The 18958-nt window shown below is 46.4% G+C and overlaps 2 protein-coding genes across 8 annotated transcripts in view; one reads left to right on the top strand and one right to left on the bottom strand.

Moving 5' to 3' along the window:
- Nucleotides 1-5763, top strand: part of SHROOM3 (shroom family member 3) — a 153494-nt gene extending 147731 nt beyond the window's left edge. For all 7 annotated transcript variants that reach the window (XM_026847351.1, XM_026847350.1, XM_026847356.1 and 4 more), the window contains 2 exons: nucleotides 3880-4152; nucleotides 4787-5763. In XM_026847351.1, the coding sequence (XP_026703152.1) occupies nucleotides 3880-4152; nucleotides 4787-5146 (633 nt within the window). In that variant the 3' untranslated portion in view covers nucleotides 5147-5763. The remainder of the gene's footprint in view (nucleotides 1-3879; nucleotides 4153-4786) is intronic.
- Nucleotides 5764-15940: 10177 nt separating this feature from the next.
- On the bottom strand, nucleotides 15941-18585 carry LOC113479446 (16 kDa beta-galactoside-binding lectin). The gene is made up of 4 exons (XM_026847358.1): nucleotides 18457-18585; nucleotides 16919-16998; nucleotides 16611-16782; nucleotides 15941-16152 (listed from the first exon to the last, which is right to left on the bottom strand). The coding sequence occupies exons 1-4, from the start codon at nucleotides 18463-18465 to the stop codon at nucleotides 16006-16008; spliced, it is 408 nt and encodes a 135-aa protein (XP_026703159.1). The 5' UTR covers nucleotides 18466-18585; the 3' UTR covers nucleotides 15941-16005.
- Between the last annotated feature and the right edge of the window lie 373 nt (nucleotides 18586-18958).

Genomic DNA, 18958 nt, shown 5'->3' with positions numbered 1-18958 from the left:
GCACAGGTTTCCCAGAGCAGCTGTGGCTGCCCCCTCCCTGGCAGTGTTCCAGGCCAGGTTGGACGGGGCTGTGACCAGCCTGGGCTGGGGGAAGGTGTCCCTGCCCATGGCAGGGGGGTTGGAACCAGAGGATCTTTAAAGTCTCTTCCAACCCAAACCATTCTGTAATCCTATTCTATGGTAAGGACAGCTGGGATTAGAAACAGGAACAGAGTCCAGCTAGTGACTGCAGAGTGCATGAGGTTTTACCCTAGGATTTTCCTCTTCAGTGAAGCCAGTTTAACCATTTTACCTTCTGTCTGCACTCACTGTCTCCAAAGAAACACCGGTTACTCTTTTTTCCCCCACACACTTTATTGTTTCACTGACCTGCTGAAAGCCATGTGCACCTCAGCAGCTCAGTTAACACAACCTCAATGTGATGACGTGGGTGGGAGGAGAGCAGAGCAGGAGAGGAGAAAACATTTTCCTCTCTTATTGCAGCTACATTTCACTGAGGAATGGCCCCTGAAGTTCTTGCTGTAGGCGTGGGTGCTCTGTCTTCCAGGGCTTTTGCAGGGCCTTCTAATTTGCCCCTGTGGTTGTCTAACATTTGTTATCTGGTAATTACAGACATGTTGCGAAGCTGGCAAATCCCGAGGAGCCACAGGCAGGTAGCTGCCTGTCTGTGCCTCCCTTCACACACCTACTACTTTATGTCAAAAGCAGCTGTGCCTGTCTGTAAATTTAAAACATCCTACATTGCACTGGACAGAGTAGCACAGTCCATAGTTCATGTTGTTTGTCCAACAGCAGAGTTTAAACATACTGAAGGGTACAAATATTTGTGCAAGTCCCATATGCTGTAAATATTGTACTTAATTCTTCCTGCACTAAAACCAATCATGGATTCAAAGAAAGGGTCCCAAACTCAGCCTCTCTGTCAAAGTTCAGAGAATACATGTGTGTCTAGCACAACTCCACATTTTCTCCCTGGGTCCTCATGCCGCCTGTAAAAAAGCAGAGAGAAGACGTGAGGCTGAGTGATGTTTGCAACCATGCAATTTGTCCTGCAGCCCTGACTTTGAGAGCTCACCTCTCTTTTTCATATTGCCTTACTGTGTCTGTCTTCAGCCTTTATCTACTAAGCAAAATCTGCTCCCTACTGGGATTTAATGACAGCTAGAATGGGACCTCTATCAAGGTGCTTTGTAACACAAATTAGAAGTACTAAGTGAGTAGATGAGCCCTATTTTGTGGAGCATTTGAAGTGGAGGTAGGACCCTGTCAAGTCTTCAGGAGCTGTTGGACCAGGCCACTGGAATGGGTCAGAGACACTCACTGTGCCTGCCATCTCTTATTTCTGTGGTCCAGCATGGATTCTGGGTAGCACGTCTACACAGATAGATCACACATGTGCTGTGAAGCAAAAGCATTTGCCTAAGGCCTTTGTCTGCTGATTTTAATTATCTGGCCCAAGCCATTGGTTGTAGAGCACCCAGCTTGGACGGTAATTGCAGCCCCTGCTGCATCTGTAGCATTCGATCTATTCTTGGGGTGCTGTTCACTTCAAACCCGGCTGCCTGCTTATACCAACGTGAATGGTAGGCAGTGATTAAACAAGGTGAGGATTGCTACTCCGGGGAGTTGATGGACATGCTGCAAGCATCTGACAGGCTTGCAAGTAGAAGTAAGCCTGCCATGGAGGACAGGTCCCAGGCCTCAAAGGTTATATTTGCATGGAAAACCAGAAGTAGATGGGAGTGATTAGGCCCAGACAGCAAGATCTGCCTAGCATGTTTGTTCATGGTCTGTGTGAAAGAACATTTGCATAGGCATTATCTGAGAAGGCAGCTACTCTGAGAGGTCATTTGGATAACCAAGCTCATTTCCATTATAAGTATGCAAAGGAGCTATAGTGGTTGGCATTTGGGATTTCAGGAGAGTCACTGATTAACACAAAGCAAGTATTCTGTTTGCAGTCCCCTGTCCCCAGCTCCCATGCCTTCACAACAAAGGTACGGCACTCCCATAGCCTCCTGCTGTGGTTGGAGGGCAGGTCTGCATGCTGAGCAAAGCTACCAGAGCAGGGAGGAACAACTGGCAGTTCTGAGCAGCTTGGTTCTCCTGAAAACCTGTCGAGAATGCCAGACTTTGTGTCCAGTCCTGCTATAGAGTTTTCTCCACTGGCCTTATAATGGAACTTGAAAACAGTTCCATTCTTTTGCTCCTCAGGATTTGATCCAGCAATCAACTGGTGAGGACCTCTGATCTTTCTTTTGAAGGTGATATTAGCATCATTGGCACAGGGAAGGGCAAGTGTTGGTTCTTGTCTCTGGGTGATACCTGTGCTACTGAGGGGAGAATCTAAGTAAAGGAGTTTTGGCTGTCCCTTATTCTGTCACTTTTGCTCTCCTCTCCCCCTGAACTACCCTGCTCAGCATAAACAAACAGCATAATTTAGCAGTTATTCCAGCATAAGCCTGGTAGCTTATGTTTGTTTCAAGAGAACATTACTCACATTTTATTCAGCCTTTGCATATAGGTGGAAGCTGACAGTAGACTCTAGTGCAGCCACAAAACCACGCACTGCAGAGGATGCAGGCAGTGTACCATCTAGTGGCGTCTGGCTAAATGGTGCCGTTAGCTTCCTGGCTGCCAAACCAGCCTTTTAAACCCCACTCTGACAGGCTGCCCTTGCAGATAAGGGCCAATTCAGAGCAAGCCCCAGCCTGACCTGGGTTTGAAGATCCTTTCTCCTTTGAAGTAGGCTGCCTTTCTACTTGAAATGACTGTGAGTTTTGATGGAAAGATGACTTTGAGAGAATATTTTCAGGCAACTTTGTGATTTACTTCTATCCTGCAGTGTTTGTATGCAGAGTAGATTAACGTACATGTAATGGTCCCTCAGCAATGCACAAACCGAAGAGACTGAAAATACCCAGCCCTCATATGCAGAGCTTTTACTGCTCTCTGTGCTCTCAGTCCTAAGTAAACGGAAGCAAGAATTGCAAGCCCTAGGCCATAGACTTCTGCTTTTGCATATGTCTTTCCCCTAAATCCTAACAGAAATAAGGATCTCCAGCACACGTGCAGCACTGCTGTTTCTGGAGTAAAGTAAACCCGGGGAGGGGGGCTCCTTTTCTCCAGCAGTGAAACAGTTGCTAGCATTTTCACAAAATGTGTATGTGCTCTGAATGTCTTTGTCCAGTCACTAAGTAAATTTAGAACATCTTCAGTGTAAATGCTTGCTTGATGTATTTACTGTGTGAGGCAGTAGATGCACAGGCAGGAAGTTTTGGTCACGGTTGAATTTGAGGCTTGTACCTCAACACTGAGGTAGCTGAATAAGGACTAGTCAGTAGTTTCAGGGTACTATAGGAGCGGGAAATATGTAGCAATTCCTTCTTTCTTGTTAAGCCATATGTCATTAGTGTCAGCTCAGCCTCTTGTCATGCCATTAAATTAATTTTTCTGCCAGTTGTTTTGTACAGTTCTGGGTCATAAAAAATATAACAAGAAAAGGCTGGAGCAGGGAGTGGGGAATATACAGGAGATGTAGCTGTAGCTCTTCTCACTCAGAGACCTGAAAGAACCTACATCTTTCAGACGTAGGTAGCTGGGCATCAGAATATGGTACACCAAAGCAGATGTCTCTTTTATAAATGTTTGTTGATGGTAGAACAAATATTATCTTCATGCAATCTGATTGGGTGTTCATAGATGATAAAATCACCTAGATGTGGAATTTCAGAGTTTTCTCTGTTTCTTCCTTAATGTCTGTTGTTGACTTGATCCCACTTCTCAGGAACTATAGCCATATCCTTTTGTTGTCATCATCCGTATGACCAGGGTGATCATGGTAATGACCGATGTGGCAATGTGTTTCCCTTCTGACAGGCTGAGCTCATCGGGAGCTTGACCCACAAACTAGAAATCCTGAAGGAAGCCAAGGAGGGCCTGCTAGCAGATATTAAGATGAATAATGCTCTTGGAGAGGAGGTGGAGCTGTTGATCAGCAAGCTATGCAAACCTAACGAGTTTGACAAGTACAAGATGTTCATTGGCGATTTGGATAAGGTGGTGAACCTCTTGCTCTCCCTCTCGGGACGCCTGGCCCGCGTAGAGAATGTTCTGAATAGTCTGGGGGAAAATGGCAACAGCGAAGAGCGGGTATGTATCTGCACAGCCATAGGGTCTTGGCCTTTTTTAGGGTGCAGGACAGCAGCAGTCACAAGAACGTGACAAGGACCTCCACGGGCTCGCAGGAAGGCAGGTATCTTAATGCATATGTATAAGCAGTAGCAAACACAGTTCTGTCTCTGGGAATCTTGGTCCCGGTTTATATAAACATCTTGGATCCTACAGCTTTGTCTCAAAACGGAATGGCTGCGTTCGGGACAGCACGTCTGCGACCCGTGGATGGAGGAAAGGCTCTATTGTGGTGTGAGTCGTGGAATGACCCCACTGCCTTTTGCCTCAGTTGAAGCTGTGTTTTAACATTCTTTGGGTAGTTGTGAGAGACAAAGCCAAGTTTTCCTGGTAGTTGTTGCTCTCAAGTAAGTTTTACTGACTTTCCTGGAGCGCTTTCTGCCCCACATTGACTAGAACATTCAGAGTCTGATTCTGTGGGATTCACATTCAGTCTGTAGTGAGGAATTCATCCTCCTCCCCCAGGCTTTTGACTGTGTGTCTGGGAGCTTAGCAGCCATCCTGCCTCCATCAAAGGTGGTGTTGGGGGGAAGGAAAGGGGGGATGAGTGAGTTTGGTGCTGCTGATACTGAAGCGCTCTCTCTGGTGTGTGCAGAGTTCACTGAATGAGAAGAGGAAACTGCTGGCTGGCCAGCACGAAGATGCCCGGGAACTGAAGGAAAACCTTGACCGTCGAGAACGGGTGGTCTTGGAGATCCTGGGCAACTACCTCTCTGAGGAACAGCTCCAGGATTACCAGCACTTTGTAAAGATGAAGTCCGCACTCCTCATAGAGCAACGAGAGCTAGATGATAAAATCAAACTGGGCCAGGAACAGCTCAAGTGCCTGATGGAAAGCCTCCCCACAGACTTCAAGCCCAGGGATGCAACAGCAGCAGCTGCCCTAGCTGCAGCACTTGCTACCTCCACCGGGGTCGGTGGTAAAACACCTCCAGCAGCCTCTTCCTCACTCTAACCTTTCCCAGGTGGACCTTGGATGCAGTCCTCCTCCTCGAGTTTATTTAATCCAAGTACTTGGCAGATGGTTCTCTACAAAGATAATGAACGGAGACAGGTTTGAAACAAGATTTTAATGAAGGAAAAAAATAGCAATAATAAAGGTTTTATTTTCCTTTCCTTTCACCTCTGCTTCCTGGGAACTTAAATCAATGTGGAGGGAAATCTTCTCCTGACAGAGATGAGGAAGAGTCTCACGAGAATTAAACACATTACCTTTAATAAAAAACATGACCTCTTCTCTTACCTCCCTTTCCTGCCTAGCTGGCACCTCATTAAATAATGAAGGATCTAAAAGAATGAAGCCTTAAAAATAAAACCAACCCATTCTACTGAACATTAATTGATATTTATATTTTTTAAAGAACAAGACAGAATGTGTAAGTTTTTGTACATACTCTAATCAGTTACTTGATTCTACTTTGTTCTGTATGTAGAAAAGACATTTAATTTTGTATTTTGTGAAAACCTTAACAAAAAGAGGGAACCCCAAAGATAGTCATGCATTACCTTGGAACATCTCTTCATGGTCTTCTTGCTGTTGTTGTTGTTTTTTAATATAATAAAGGGCTACCAGAAGAAGCTTCAACCTTTTTCAACACATGGTAAATATACCATTAAGTGGCCTTACAAAGGAGATATTGAACAGGAAAATACAATCTTTCCTCTTCTGGATCTTGCAGTCCTCTGATTGTGGAGTTTAAACACACTTTTATGAGAACCTGCATCTTGGGAGTCCAAGTCAGCACGAAGTAATGAACTCAGGTCTGGACTCAGGGCAGCAGCACTGGGGGGAAGTCTGTTTTGAATAATCTCACTTGTGATCTGTGTTACTGTTGCAGGCTGAATGCATTTCTGTGAGATGTGAGAGGGATCTCTAGTCAAATAATCTACGTGCTTGTTTCTGTGAAGGGATGATGTACAGTAGGACTTCTTTCATATAGCAATACATCTGTTGTCTGAACCCACTTCATCAGAAATTATTTTACAGGCTAGAAGAGGCATTAACTTGAAATCTGGATATTCTTTTCCTGCCCACTGAAAACATGCACATGTAATGATAATGTTGGGCACCCTGGGTAGATAGACAAGAGCCTACTGTAAAGACTCTTGGATTATTTCCTAGTCAGGGCAACCTGGAGTAACTTCATTTGCCGCACTCAGCGTCACCATGTCAATTTACCAAGTGCTGGAGGATTGCTACCAGTTCACAGTCAGCAAAGCAGATTGTGGCAGACTCCCTTTTTCTATATGGAATGTGCTTTCCTCTCTAACATCACTGTTTAACGAAATGGCTAGAAGCTGCATGAACAGATTACCACCGTGGCTGATGAGCCAGATTCAGGTTGCCTCTCTTCTCACCTAAAGCAGTGCTTGAAGCTTCTCCTTTCTCCAGGGTGTTGTTCATTCCATCCTATCTTGCCACCAGGACCAGAGCAGAGATTTTGGTCCTGCAGTTTTTAAGTCCATTCATTTTGAATTTCAACTCTAGCATGTGACAGAAAATTACAACATTCATTGCTCTCAGCACTGATTTTGAAGCCCCTTGTTTTTTTAACAGCTTACATCATAGCTCTTCTACAGGCAGCTTGGCAGACTAAAGAAAATTCCAAGGCCCTTCTGTCATATCAAGCGTCAATTCTCCAGTGTCCAAAAGAAAATCTACCTGATTTTGTAATGCTTTTAGAAGCAGCAAGCCAATTACCTGTGATGACAGCAAACAAATCCTTTTCATTATTTCTGAACTTGAACACTGTTCAGGCTCATACAGCATTTTCATGAGAACTCCAAGCAGGGAAACTGATTTTTATGCCTTAATAGCCAAATCAAAAACAAAATTGGAGAAAAAGTATTTTGGGGTCACTCAAGAATAATTATCTGTTTGAGTGAAGTTTAGGAAAACAGTGGAGGAAGCTGTTTAAAGCCAACCAAAACATTAATTTGTCCTAAAGAAAAATCCTACACAGTACTTCAGTTTATTATATTTAAAAGTTGTTTTAATTTAGATTTTATTTTTGCAGCCACCCTTCCATCCTACAGTTACCAAAACAAACCAGAAAGACTTGGCGAATTTGGCAGACCTTTGTGAACAGCCGGAGACCAGCCAGCATTGCATTTTCCATTTAGTAAGTTCTTTCCTGAAAAAGAAAGCCCTGCAGTCTACCCTCCGGTCAGGAAGTCTCAGGTCCAAACAGGGTCTGCCTGTTTGCTCCAGGAACCAGTACTGACTGAGGAGGAGCACCTCCTGCTGTCTCCTTCATCCTCACGGGATGCATGACTAACAGCAATCGTCACTGCATGCTGGCATAACTCTGCAAGGGAAGTGTTTCCAAGTGGCAGGCTGTCGGCCAGCTTTGTGGTGGTGGCATATAAGGCTTTACTAAATAGTGTATAAAAGAGTTTCTTTTGTCAGGTTTCCAGCTAAAAATTTTGATGTTAAGGGTTCATAGTTGTGACGGGCGGAGGAAGCAAGCAGTCAATTCAGTGTGAATGATAGAGCAAGCTTCAACTTTATTGAAAGAAATCACACCTTATATAAGCACTCTACAGTAATCATGCATACTACTGACAAATCTATTGGATACATGTAAAAGGCTACATTATAATATCCCAGCCCCTTGTGGCATGTCACAACACCTGCCTTCTTCTGGCCTGCTTTCTTTCCCAAGGCCGTTCCTTTATCATACACAAGGCCATAATGTACCTCAGTTTCTCTCTTTGTTAACATAACAGTCCTTTGTTAGCATAACTGTACCCTGGGTTTTTTCCTTTGTTTACCTCAGATGGCTGCAATCAGCTTCTGCAGGGAGCTATGGCCTTGCTTTCTGCAAGCCGTTTTCCAACACATAGTGGTTTACAGGAAAATCAGATGTTTGGTCCAGCAAGTTTGGGCGTTGATGAATAAAGTCCTACATGTGCTCCCACTGTACACACAAACATCAGGTAATGAAGCAAGTGATAAAGTGATAGCTATTTACATTTTTATAACAGCTTAGACCTTCAGGTGAAAACTGAGTTAAAACCCATATTTCTGTTATAAGTGCTGGTAAGTTTATCGTTAGGTAAAGTGTCTGCACAAGGTTTTTCAAAAATGGGTCTAACTGCAAGGTTTGCTGAGTCTGGTACATCTTGACATGTATTTAAAGGAAATTTAACATTGGCCAAGCCAGTAGATTTACTTCTCAGCACCTCTGGCAAAAAGGGGAACTTATTCATTGCTCCTTATCGCACCTTGCTTTTCTCTTGTGTTTTAAAACTAGACTATAATGGAAACTCATTACCCAGTGATGACATGATTTCATGGGACAGGAATACCATGGACAGATTTTTACACTTACTGCCTAGTCCTTGTAAATTTATTGAAACAAACCTGATTTTTGGGTCTTGCTACATGAGATTTTTAGATCTGAACCTGTAGTTACGTAGCTGCAGTGGAGAAAGCAAGTAAGCTAGATAAAGTGACCCTGGTTTGCATTGCTACCCCATCCCCAAAATGCAGTGTTTGTGCATCCCAGAGCTGGGCTATTTCCCCTTGCAACTGCAGCAGGGGCTAAACATTACCACATGTTGAAACCAAATGATTCAAAACACATCTTGCAACAAACAGTGGTTCTCAACAGGTGGGCATTTTTTCTAAAAATGAGCCATATTCTTAAAATTGAAACATCTATTTTGGGATATTGAAATGGAACACTGGCTCCCAGCCTGCTGTGGGGACAGCTACACTGGCTGAGTTTGCCAGCCAGCCTGTGTGGCCTCTCTCTGTAGGTGACAGTGGTTGAGACTCTTCTCCAAGTTGGTTCAGAGTACCTGAGTCAAGCGCCTTCTCCAAAGCGGTCTCCGGAGAACTCTGTTGACAGTTGAAAGATCCTGCAACCTGGCCCATTCAGCTGGCTACAGTCAATGCCTAGCACAGGGTGAAGCACACGGTCTCTCTTCACTAGTTTGAGGATAAATCCTAGTAAGGACAAAGCAGTTACACTCTTGACATACATTGCCAGTTCAAAGTAAAAGCTAGTTTTACAAAAGCAACAGGGTGCCTCATTGCCTGTTACGTGACATTGCGTTTGCACATTACAGTTAGAAATGTAGCATTTTTCATGAGTCAGCATTCCTTAAATTATTATCTTGAATTTCTAGCCAGTTTCTGAGGGACCTCCCAGGCAAAAGGCAGATGCAAATCATCATTCAACAGCTGCCTCCTCAGGCTGTAGCCATGACACTAGAGGGCTGGGGTTCACTCTTCTGGGCTTTGAAAGTAATCGAACTGCATTGCTGTCTTAGCACCCACATCCAGCATGGGGGAAGAGAAAAAGGTGGAGGCATGCATTTGCACTGTGATGCTGTCTATTGTGCAGGGTACTGAAGCAGGTCTTTTAAATCTAGCTCTCAGTAAGTCCTTACATGCTTTTAGCAACATGCTGTGCCACGTGATGCAAGTGCTGTGAAAATCTAGTCATCCAACTTACCATTTGTTTTTTTTTTATCAGAGCCCTTGAGGGATTAATGATCACAAGGAATTCACATCAGATGCTTTCCTCAAGACTAAATCTACTAAAGAGTGTTTACATGCTAGGGTCTGTTGGTTGTAAGTTTATACACAAGATCTTTCATGAAGGTTAGCTATAAAATTGGTCAAATGCAGAGCACCAAAACAGTTTATGTGTCAGGCCTGAACCATCATCTCTGCAACTCAGCTGATGTCATGATTGTTTAGATGGTAATTAAGAGAAGGCGGCAAACCGAACGGGATAGCATTTCATACTCCACACATATCCTGAATATTAACGTGAGCAGTGACTTGTCATTTGCAAAATGGGAAACAGAACAAGCTTTTCACAGGATAGCTCATGCTTTAAATTAGTATGAGCAAACTAGGGGCCTATCTAGCGACCCAATCTTCAGGTTTCTCTGTGCCTTATTCAGCCATCCACCAAGCCAGTGTTTACATCTGGGCTTGAGTCATATAAGAGTTGTTTCTGCCTTTATATCCTTTCCAGAGAGGATGTATGCTGACCATGGCATAGTGTTATGATTTGACTGTGTTCCTACAGGATTGTTGCTTGTGCCTCTGCACATAAACTAAGTGTCATACACCTCTTATGTATTACAGGGTTTTTTCTACCAATGTGTTACTAACAAGCATAATTTGTGTTGTGCAACACAGTGTTTTTATGTGGCCAGAGTGGTCTCAGTCTAGGACATGATCCTCTTCTGCCTTGTTTGGACATACTCTGCTGTCCCTCTTCGATACAAGCTGCAGAAATAGGCTGAATTCAGGCTGTCAAGTAGTCCAGAGGGTGGTTACCAGGCACTTACACGCATGCAGTTTATGCTGTTGCTTATGTGCGTACAGTAACACAGCCTCTCCAGCTGTAGCTCTGGTTTTTGTGCAGCTTTCTGCACTTCAGTGTTAAAAAGTCCTTGCAACAAATCTGGTTTTGTTGCAAGATGACAGGGAGCTGGAGCCAACCAGGCTCAGCACCATCAGCTGGGTTTGTGGCGGGTGTCAGTGCAGGTCTGCTTGGATTGAAATTAGCAAAAAAAGCTCTTTCTGCTACACCATAAAGAAAACATGGTGCATGTGAGCCAGACAGTTTTTTCCTTTGTGATTTCCAGCTTGAAACCAGGTCCTTCTGCTAGGGTTGCTCTGTAAGCAGATCGCCTTCAAATGAAAAAAGAAAAGCAGAAATACTTATTTCATTCATGCTCATTTTAGCACTAAAAGAATTTTTAGGACTGAAATGCAAAAAAAAAAAAAAAAAAAAAAAAAAAGAGATGGTGAAAGCACAACCAAATACTGAGGAAATGGCTTATTAGTGACCTGCTTTTGCACAGCTTGTTGTGCACACGTGTTTTGCTGAGCTAAAATAAGATTGTGATTAAAAAAAAACAAACCACAAACTATCCAGGCAAGCTTAGAAAGGATGGCATCTGAAAATGAGAAGCTATTGCAGGAGGTTTTGGAGGAGAAGTGGCTTTCTACAGACCTTTCTCTTGGCTCTCCAAGCTGGTTTGGTGGCAGGTGCCATTTTACCCCACAAAGGAGCCAGGCACCCCACCCTAAAAAAAAAAAGTGCCTCGCCATCTGTCCCTGCCACACACTGCTGAGGGAAGCACTGTGCAGCAGGGGGGTATGGGGACACCCCCCCGAGCGCCCATCCCTCACTAAAATATCTAAAAATTCTAGCAGGGCTTGCTGCCCAGTCCCCAGGTGTTTTTACAGCTCACACCTGTGTGATAATCAGGGCTAAGGAGAGACAGCAGAGCTCAGGGGCAGCCAGCCAGGGGCCCACACACAAGGCACTGCAGGAGGATGCAATCTCAGCCTGAAAACTGCTGAGAAAAAGTGAGTACATAAATATTTTTATACATTTTTTCCCTCATGTGAGAAGGCTTTGCAGCCTGTATCAGGCTGCTTGCATCTGCTGTGGAGGGCCAAGAAGGAAAAATGTCCCATTTTGCTGGAAAGCAGGCGTGTGTCGGGGTTTGGCTTCCACAGGGGTGTCTTCAGAGAGACAGCCCAACATGTGGGGTTGTGACAGTGCACACATCCAGGGGATCTTGGCTTGGCATGCAGGCCCAGTGGTGTTCCCCAGTGGCATGGCTTGGCTCCTGTCCACAGACAGCTTACCATGGCCTGTACCTGTCTGACCCCAAGGGCCTGCTATCCCACACCAACCTTGTGTTCATGCCTCCATCACCGGTAAGGCAAACTGTGTAGTTAAGGTTTCCCTTGCTCTGCTCCAGAACAGGGGGCAGTTATCAGGTAATGCAGCTTACAGTTTGAGGTTGACTTTCTGAAGTACATGACAGAAGTTCCCTTTGGTTTGTAAATGTTGAAACTGAGGCCCACGGAGCAGGAGATATGGAGATGAAGGAAGAACATGACTGTTCACACACTAAGTGCCCTTGCAAAGCTGGCTGGTGCACTCTTCATTTCATGCAACAAATGTCAGTTAATTTCTTTACTGTTTGAAATAAATTGTCTAGCACCATTTTACTTGTAAAGTCCAGCGGCAAGTGACCCAGCTGGCTTTCCATGCCCCACCACAACCTGGATTGCCCATCAGCTTTCCTCACACCCTCCTTCTGCACTCTGTACATACACCATGCACAGTTTCTGGGTGCAGTGTCCTGCAACTGTCTTTTGAGACTGTGCTTAACAGTGTCACATCCATGCTCATGTGACTACAGAGTCACTTCGATGGCCTATTTCTGTCAAGTGAAGTTAATGTGAACTGCTCAGGGATAACTTATTTTTTGAGAATACAAAGCTGCTGGTCTGTCTAAGCCATCACCACTCTTTTAGGTCCTACCTGAGATTTTAATTCCTGTCACATCTACTGTTTCCAAACTAATCTCTTCTGCAACTGAGTATTCATTCTTCTCTTCTGAGACAGAAGGTGATAACTTGTGTTCACAGAATAATTTAGCTTGGAAAAGACCCCTAAGATCAAGTCCAACTATTAACGTAACACTACAAAGTCCACCACTAAACTAGGTCCTGAAGCACCACTTCTGCGTGTCTTCTAAATACCTCCAGGGATGGTGACTCAACCACTTTCCCAGGCAGCCTGTTTCACTGCTTGACAACCCCAAAGAATTTTTTCCTAATATCCAGCCTAAACCTCCATGTTCTAACAAAGCTTCACAGCTGTTTTGCAGGGTTTTCAAGGTCTAATTTTCCCTCAGCATGATGCTGTAAGGAAATCGAGCCATGCAACTTTGATTCCTGGTGAATAGCCAGGGATAGAGGCTGAGTACAGATTAGCAAACACGCAGGATACAGCACATGCATCCCTCTCAACAGGGATCAGTGTTGTTTCCCCCTTCACCTCAGTCTCAGTGTTCAGGCAACCAAGCGGCACATTCTTCCTGTAGGCTTTTGGTTCCTGTCAGGATGCGTAGCTGGACTGCAAGACTGACTAAACACTATGCAGAATTTAACTTTAAAAAAAGAAAGCCCACACCCTTAGGCCATGGTGTGGTGCTTTCTGCTCCTCACCGAAGGAAGCAGGGCTCAGGATCCTCCCAAAGATATTAACAAGCCGAGTTCACCATGCTCTTCCAGGAGAGCATATTTGGCAGGGACAAGCCCTGCTTTTATTTTCAGTGACCCTCTGCCTGCAGCAGGGCAAAACGTTCTTCCTTTCCAGATTGCTCTAGCAGAAGAGAAGTCTTGTCATGACTCTAGGAGCCAGCCAGGGCAGTCTCCATTTACTCTGCCTGTTTACCACTGTCACTTAAAGGAACAGGATAATTTATAGCTCTGGGACACAGGATACGAAAACTCAAGAGGCAGGAAGTGCTGGCAAAGGCATGCTTCCTTCCAACCCTTTCTCCTGTTTTGTGGTCTCCTGAGTGATAACTGCCAGCGTTAGAAAGCAGGATAAGCCTAATTAATTCTTGTGGAAAGTACAAGGGGGGTAGCCCCCATGAAGGCACTGTTTGTACCCTTGAACATAGTGGTCAGGAACAGTTATGGCTAACGTACCTAGAAATCAGGACTGCCAGTTTAACAGGCTGAAATGAGATGAGCTTTGCTCTTCTCAGTGCCAAGAAACACGTATCTTGCCTAATCAGGGCAGCCAGGAACAGAAGCAGCAAATGAACCAGCTGTAAGTTCCCCTGTGCCTCTGCAACATATGGGCCTTGTAACTTTAAGTGCTTGTACACTTCATCCTTTAACTTACCTTCAGCCTGGTAACATAACACAGGGATGGAAGGGGAAAGAAGACAAAAGCCAAACTATCTCCCCCAACCCCAAGTATAAATAAACTTTAAAAACCCAAAAAACTTATTTAACAAGGCAAAGCATTAGCAAGACTTGTCTCATCCTTTGCCTAGTAAGCGCATCCTATCCTGTAAATAATGCAGTACATGCAGGACAGGAATTATAAGCACCATTATCTATGCGCCTGTCCATGGCAAATGAGATGGTCCTGCAGCACAGCAGGGTGCACAGCAGCCCTCCTACTCCCACACAGGAGGAAAGTTACAGCAACCCCTTCCCCACCCTCCCAGCAGGTGCAGATTGGAAACTTTTGCTGAACTTCAACACTGCTGCAGAGCCCTTTGGTGTGTTCCCCAGACACACACACCTCCCCAAAGGGATGGGTGCCCAAAAAGCATCCTGCTTATTTGCACACCAAGTCCCTTGCTACCATAGCTGAGTCAGCTCTGGAGAACAAGGAGGAAGAGCCCTGTCTATACCCAGTCACCATGTCTGTGCCCACAGGGTGACTGGCAAGACACAGCTACAGCTCACACCCTTCTGGCAGAGCAGCAAGAAGGCCTCCAGCAAGAGAGATTAGGACATCAGCAAAGCCAGAAGGTCCACCCTCCAAAGCAAATCCCCTCATCACTCATGGGGGTGCCCAGCTCTGAGGCAGCTGCTGCAGTACAGATCTGGACAGCGTTACTGCCATGCAGCAATTGCACTGACAAGGAGGCAACAGGCTTGCAGCCTGTCAGCCTCTCCATAAAAAGCCTTCAAATGGCTGAAATAACTCTGCAGGGTGGTATTGCCCCTACCAAAGCAGCTGGCCCAACCACTCAGCTGTTCAAAGGAGCAGCAAATGCAGCCTTGGGCTGGAACAGCTCTGCTGAGAAGGATTAGCCAACAGGAGTCAAATTCCACTATTTAAGCAGCATTTGGCTAAGGAAGACCTCACCAGCCCAGTCAGTTACCAGCTCAGCCGCACTGGGGTGGCACTGTTGTAGCTTCAGCAGACACAGAGCCAGCCCCCACACCCAGGCAGCCAACTCTCCACAGCAGGTAGGACTTCTTTACCTGTCATCAGGTCCTCAAATGCTGCAGTAGTCCCAACTGCAGTCTTGGGTAGGCATGGCTAGCAGGCAGCTGGAGAACAGCAGTAGCAGACACACTCCAAGGCTTTGCACAAGCAGAGCAAAGAGGTTCTAAGTATTAGAGGTTGTTTACTAAGCTTCTTTCTTTTTGTCTGCCTCACTGCAACTAGTTGTGCTTGGTGCAGTCAGGGTTTAATACCTCTAGTAAACAAGTTCAGTACAGCCCTCAGACTGCATCTGGAGCTTAGCAGACAAGTGTTACAGATGCTGACCCAGAGGCTGCTACATGGTTTGTCACCTATACATGACATGTTGCTAAGCCACTGACTTCATGGTACACCATGATACTGGGTCTGTGACAGTGTTGAGACCTCAGTTCATGAAGCAGCTCAGGCAGCCTGGATCCCCTCATGACCTCACTCCTAAGCATTCTGTCTGCTTTCCCTTCCAGGCCATATCTTTTCCCCTGGCAAGTGCAGTTAGCCTGACTTGCCCGCTCTTCTCAACTCCACTAGAGCCAGCCTGCAATGCACCCCACTGAGCATGTTCTTGGAAAGCAAAGCTATTTGCAAGAGCACAAGCCATGCCCTGTGTTCCCTGTCAGCACCCCCCCATCTCCAGCAAGGAGATGGGAGCAGCGCTTCCTGGTCAGAGATGGCGCAATGCATGCCCAATGTACCTGTTTGAGCTGCCCTGGATGGGACTAGTCCCAAGAGTTTAGAAACAGCCAGGGATCCCTCAGTGCAGCAAACAGGGTCAAGGGAGCAACTGCTGCAAAGGAGCTTTATTCACAGTAAATCATGCTTTGCCTAGTATGTGATCTAACTGCAAGGCTGCAGTATAAGTAGGCGCATAAATGGACACATACCCCTTCCCACCACACACCCCCGTAGTGCACACAGGAGCAAGCAGATTAGAGCAGAAAACAGCAGAGGAAGCAGCCATTGCAAGTTTGGGTTTATTTCACTATGCAGGGGGCAGAAAACAAAAGAAACCAAGCTATAGCTATTCACTGAACTTAATGGCTTTGACTTTAAAGTCACCCTCCACAGCCAGGTATTGAATCTTCTCCATGCCCAGACGATTCGGGAACTGGAACTCCAACTCAGGCAGCTTCACTGTTGCCTCCGTTTCATTGAAGGAGATGCAAATCTGTAGAGAGCCACAAGAAGGAAAGCTAACACATCACAGCTTGCAAGCCTCACTCCCCACTACCTCGAGTCTGGGTGCAGGACAAATGAGGTGACTGCTAGCATCAAGGCTGTTGCTCACTAGCTCAGCCTCCTCCCCGCCCAGGAGAGGCATGGAGGAGAGGAAGCTTGTCTGCTCTGCCCCAAGGTCAGCTTCGAGCTTCTGCAATACAGGGGTGAAACAGACCCAGTCCGTATCTCACACCAGGGTTTTAACTGCTCTTATTTGTGTGGCTTGCAAAGAAAGGCCAGAGTGGAGCACCTAACCCATGTGAGCATTGACTTGAGCAGAGCAGGTCTAGGTTGGGTTAGCTGCAAGACTCTTCCTCTGTTACTTATTCCCCTTTACATACCTGCTCCTCGTCCTCCACAGAGGTACAAGGCAGCATTAATAAGCTGTCCTCTGTGCCAGGGCCTCACCTCAATCTTGTCACCATGCTGGAAAGGGAAGTCAGCTATTCTGTCCTCCTCGCCCCACGTGCCATCATCCTTCGAATTGCACACAATAGTGTTGACATCCCCGTGGCAGTTGAAGCGGGGGTTGAAATGCAGCATGAGGGTGCTGCTGTCCTTCCCTACATTCACAGCAAACCTGGGGAAACAGAGAGGCAGTGCAAAGGAGGCTCCGCAGCAGCAGATCCAGCTACCCAGTGCTGGCAAGCTGAACACAGCAGGCTCTCAGGCTTCCCCCAGTGCCACACCAATCCCTTTGCCATGTCCTCACTCACCCTTTGGCATCAGGCAGGATCTTCCCTTTGACCTTGACGCACTCACCAGGCTGGATGTCCAGCTGAGTAACAACCAGTCCCTGCAGGGCCAAACCACAGGAGTTAGTCTGTCCCAAGGCAAGCCTACCACTGCTGTTTGGGCCAAGCTAGAGGAAGGGTTGAGTCAGGCCAGCTGCCAGTCTCAGCCCTCTGCCAGGAATCCTAGTTCACAGCCACCACCCCACTGGGGTATCCCATCCCACTAAGCAACATTAGCTGACAAGGAGGTGATTCAAGCCAGTGCAACACGAGTAGGGTACAGGCACTGGTTTACCAGCTGCTACAGAAAACATCTTTGCAAGCAACCTTGCACTTCAAGTCAGCAGTGGCCAGAGCCATTAGCATAGTATTGTAACTAGTTACAAAGCTTTTCAAACACTAGGTCTCCTCCCTTCCCTAGGTGGGACTCCAAGCAACAGGAGCCACTCAGAAAGTTTCTTGTCTTGACTTAAAGCAGCCTACACACCGAGAGTGGTCCATGGAGCCCACTTCTGCCTTGCAGCTCAGTAAAACAGAACAGACCCCACCCGGAAAGTTCACACTTCAGAGAAGAGGGCTTGATCCTTTCCTCAGAGCCAGGTTACTCACTCCCCCAGCCACATACCCTCAAGAGAGCATTTAAAATCACCAGCCTTCCTCAGATAAGAGGAAGATACAGTTTGGTGAGGTCAGGCATAACTCAGATCATGCTTTGCTGTCTGTACTCCAGGCCCAAATGCAATGACCCTAAGCTCCACTTAACCATAGGCCAGATGAGGCAGGGAGACTAATTTCAAATTAGTTATATCGTTTACTTGGGCTAGGTCTTGCCTGGCTTGTGCAGGCCCATGCCCAGCAGCCCCAGGCTGCTGTAGAACCCAGCACTCCCCCAGGGCTGACACCCAGCCCCAGCAGTACTTATCCTCATGCCCACTCCCTGCGCTGCCCACACACAGACCGCTAAGGTCAGATTTCTCCCAGCCACTAAACTACTTATCGTCGCAGAACTAATGCTGTCTTCTGGCTCTATTTCTAGTGCAGTGCTAGAGCACAGTCTGAAAAACAGCTTCAGAGCCCAGGGGGTCTTTCAAAGCAAAGAAAGTTAGGGTGGCAGAAGTAGGTTAGAGCACCCTGCCATCCTGCTTTCCTGTGCTGTCACATTAAGAGTTAGATCAGTTCTATACCCAACAGGCATTTTTGCAGAAGAAAAATACAAAGTTTAAGGAAGAAAAGGTTAAAAGGATATTAAAACTGTAGAGTTGCAAATGGTCCCCAAAGCTTTACAATACTCAAGAATGTAAATGTATTAGAACAGCTTCCCCGCTTATACTACATGCTAGAAAAGGAGAAGAAAAATGGCTGGTCAACCCTAACTCTTCCTCCCACAGCCATGTGTCAGTCTAGCATCTCCTCTCAGCTAATCCTTTTCTCCTCCTACCGCTGGCGCAGAGCCCAAAACCCACAGGCAACCGAACGCTAGTCCTGCTTGGCACAGCGGCCCGACTGAAGGCGGCACTCACTTGCTCCATGCTGCAGAGCCCAGCCGCGCCAGGCAGCACACCCCGACCCCTCTCCGCGAACCGCCGTGACTCAGCGCTCAGCTCCCGCGGCTTAAATCACTTGGGCAGGACCATCACATGACGGAGGGGGGGCGAAGAAGGGGATCAATTGCAGCTGTTTGGGGCTGGAGCTTTCCCAGCCATTTAAAGCGGGCAGCGGGAGATCGCTATTGATATTGTTCTTTGCCGGCAGGATGTGTATGATTTTAAAAGTTAATGATTGCGTCTGCGTGATCCTAGAAATCCTTACTGTAAGCTCTTCTAGCTGCTACGCAGTGTATGTTGGCTCTTATCCCGGGAGCCCGAGTGTGGCTCTGTGCCTGCAGTGAGGTGTCTGCTTTTTGTTAAGCGATTCCTGACTAAAATCAGGGTTGGAGTCGTCGTGTTAGTGCTGCAAAGTGACTGCCTCTGAGAGTATGTGTGTACGCATCCTCCCAGCCCAGCCTCATGCCTGCAAGGAGCC

Source organism: Athene cunicularia (assembly GCF_003259725.1).
Source record: "Athene cunicularia isolate RWA chromosome 4 unlocalized genomic scaffold, athCun1 chr4_part2, whole genome shotgun sequence".
NCBI lineage: Eukaryota > Metazoa > Chordata > Aves > Strigiformes > Strigidae > Athene > Athene cunicularia.
The sequence above is the reverse complement of the archived record's forward strand: the minus strand, read 5'-3'. Positions and strand labels throughout refer to the sequence as shown.

Bases quoted from the DNA above. Each gene is read 5' to 3' on its own strand.
- LOC113479446 (XM_026847358.1), bottom strand. The intron at 16,783-16,918 runs GTGAGTGAGGAC...CTGTTTCCCCAG, and splicing joins ATCCTGCCTGATGCCAAAGG to GTTTGCTGTGAATGTAGGGA. The intron at 16,153-16,610 runs GTGAGGCCCTGG...GGCTCTCTACAG, and splicing joins AGCATGGTGACAAGATTGAG to ATTTGCATCTCCTTCAATGA.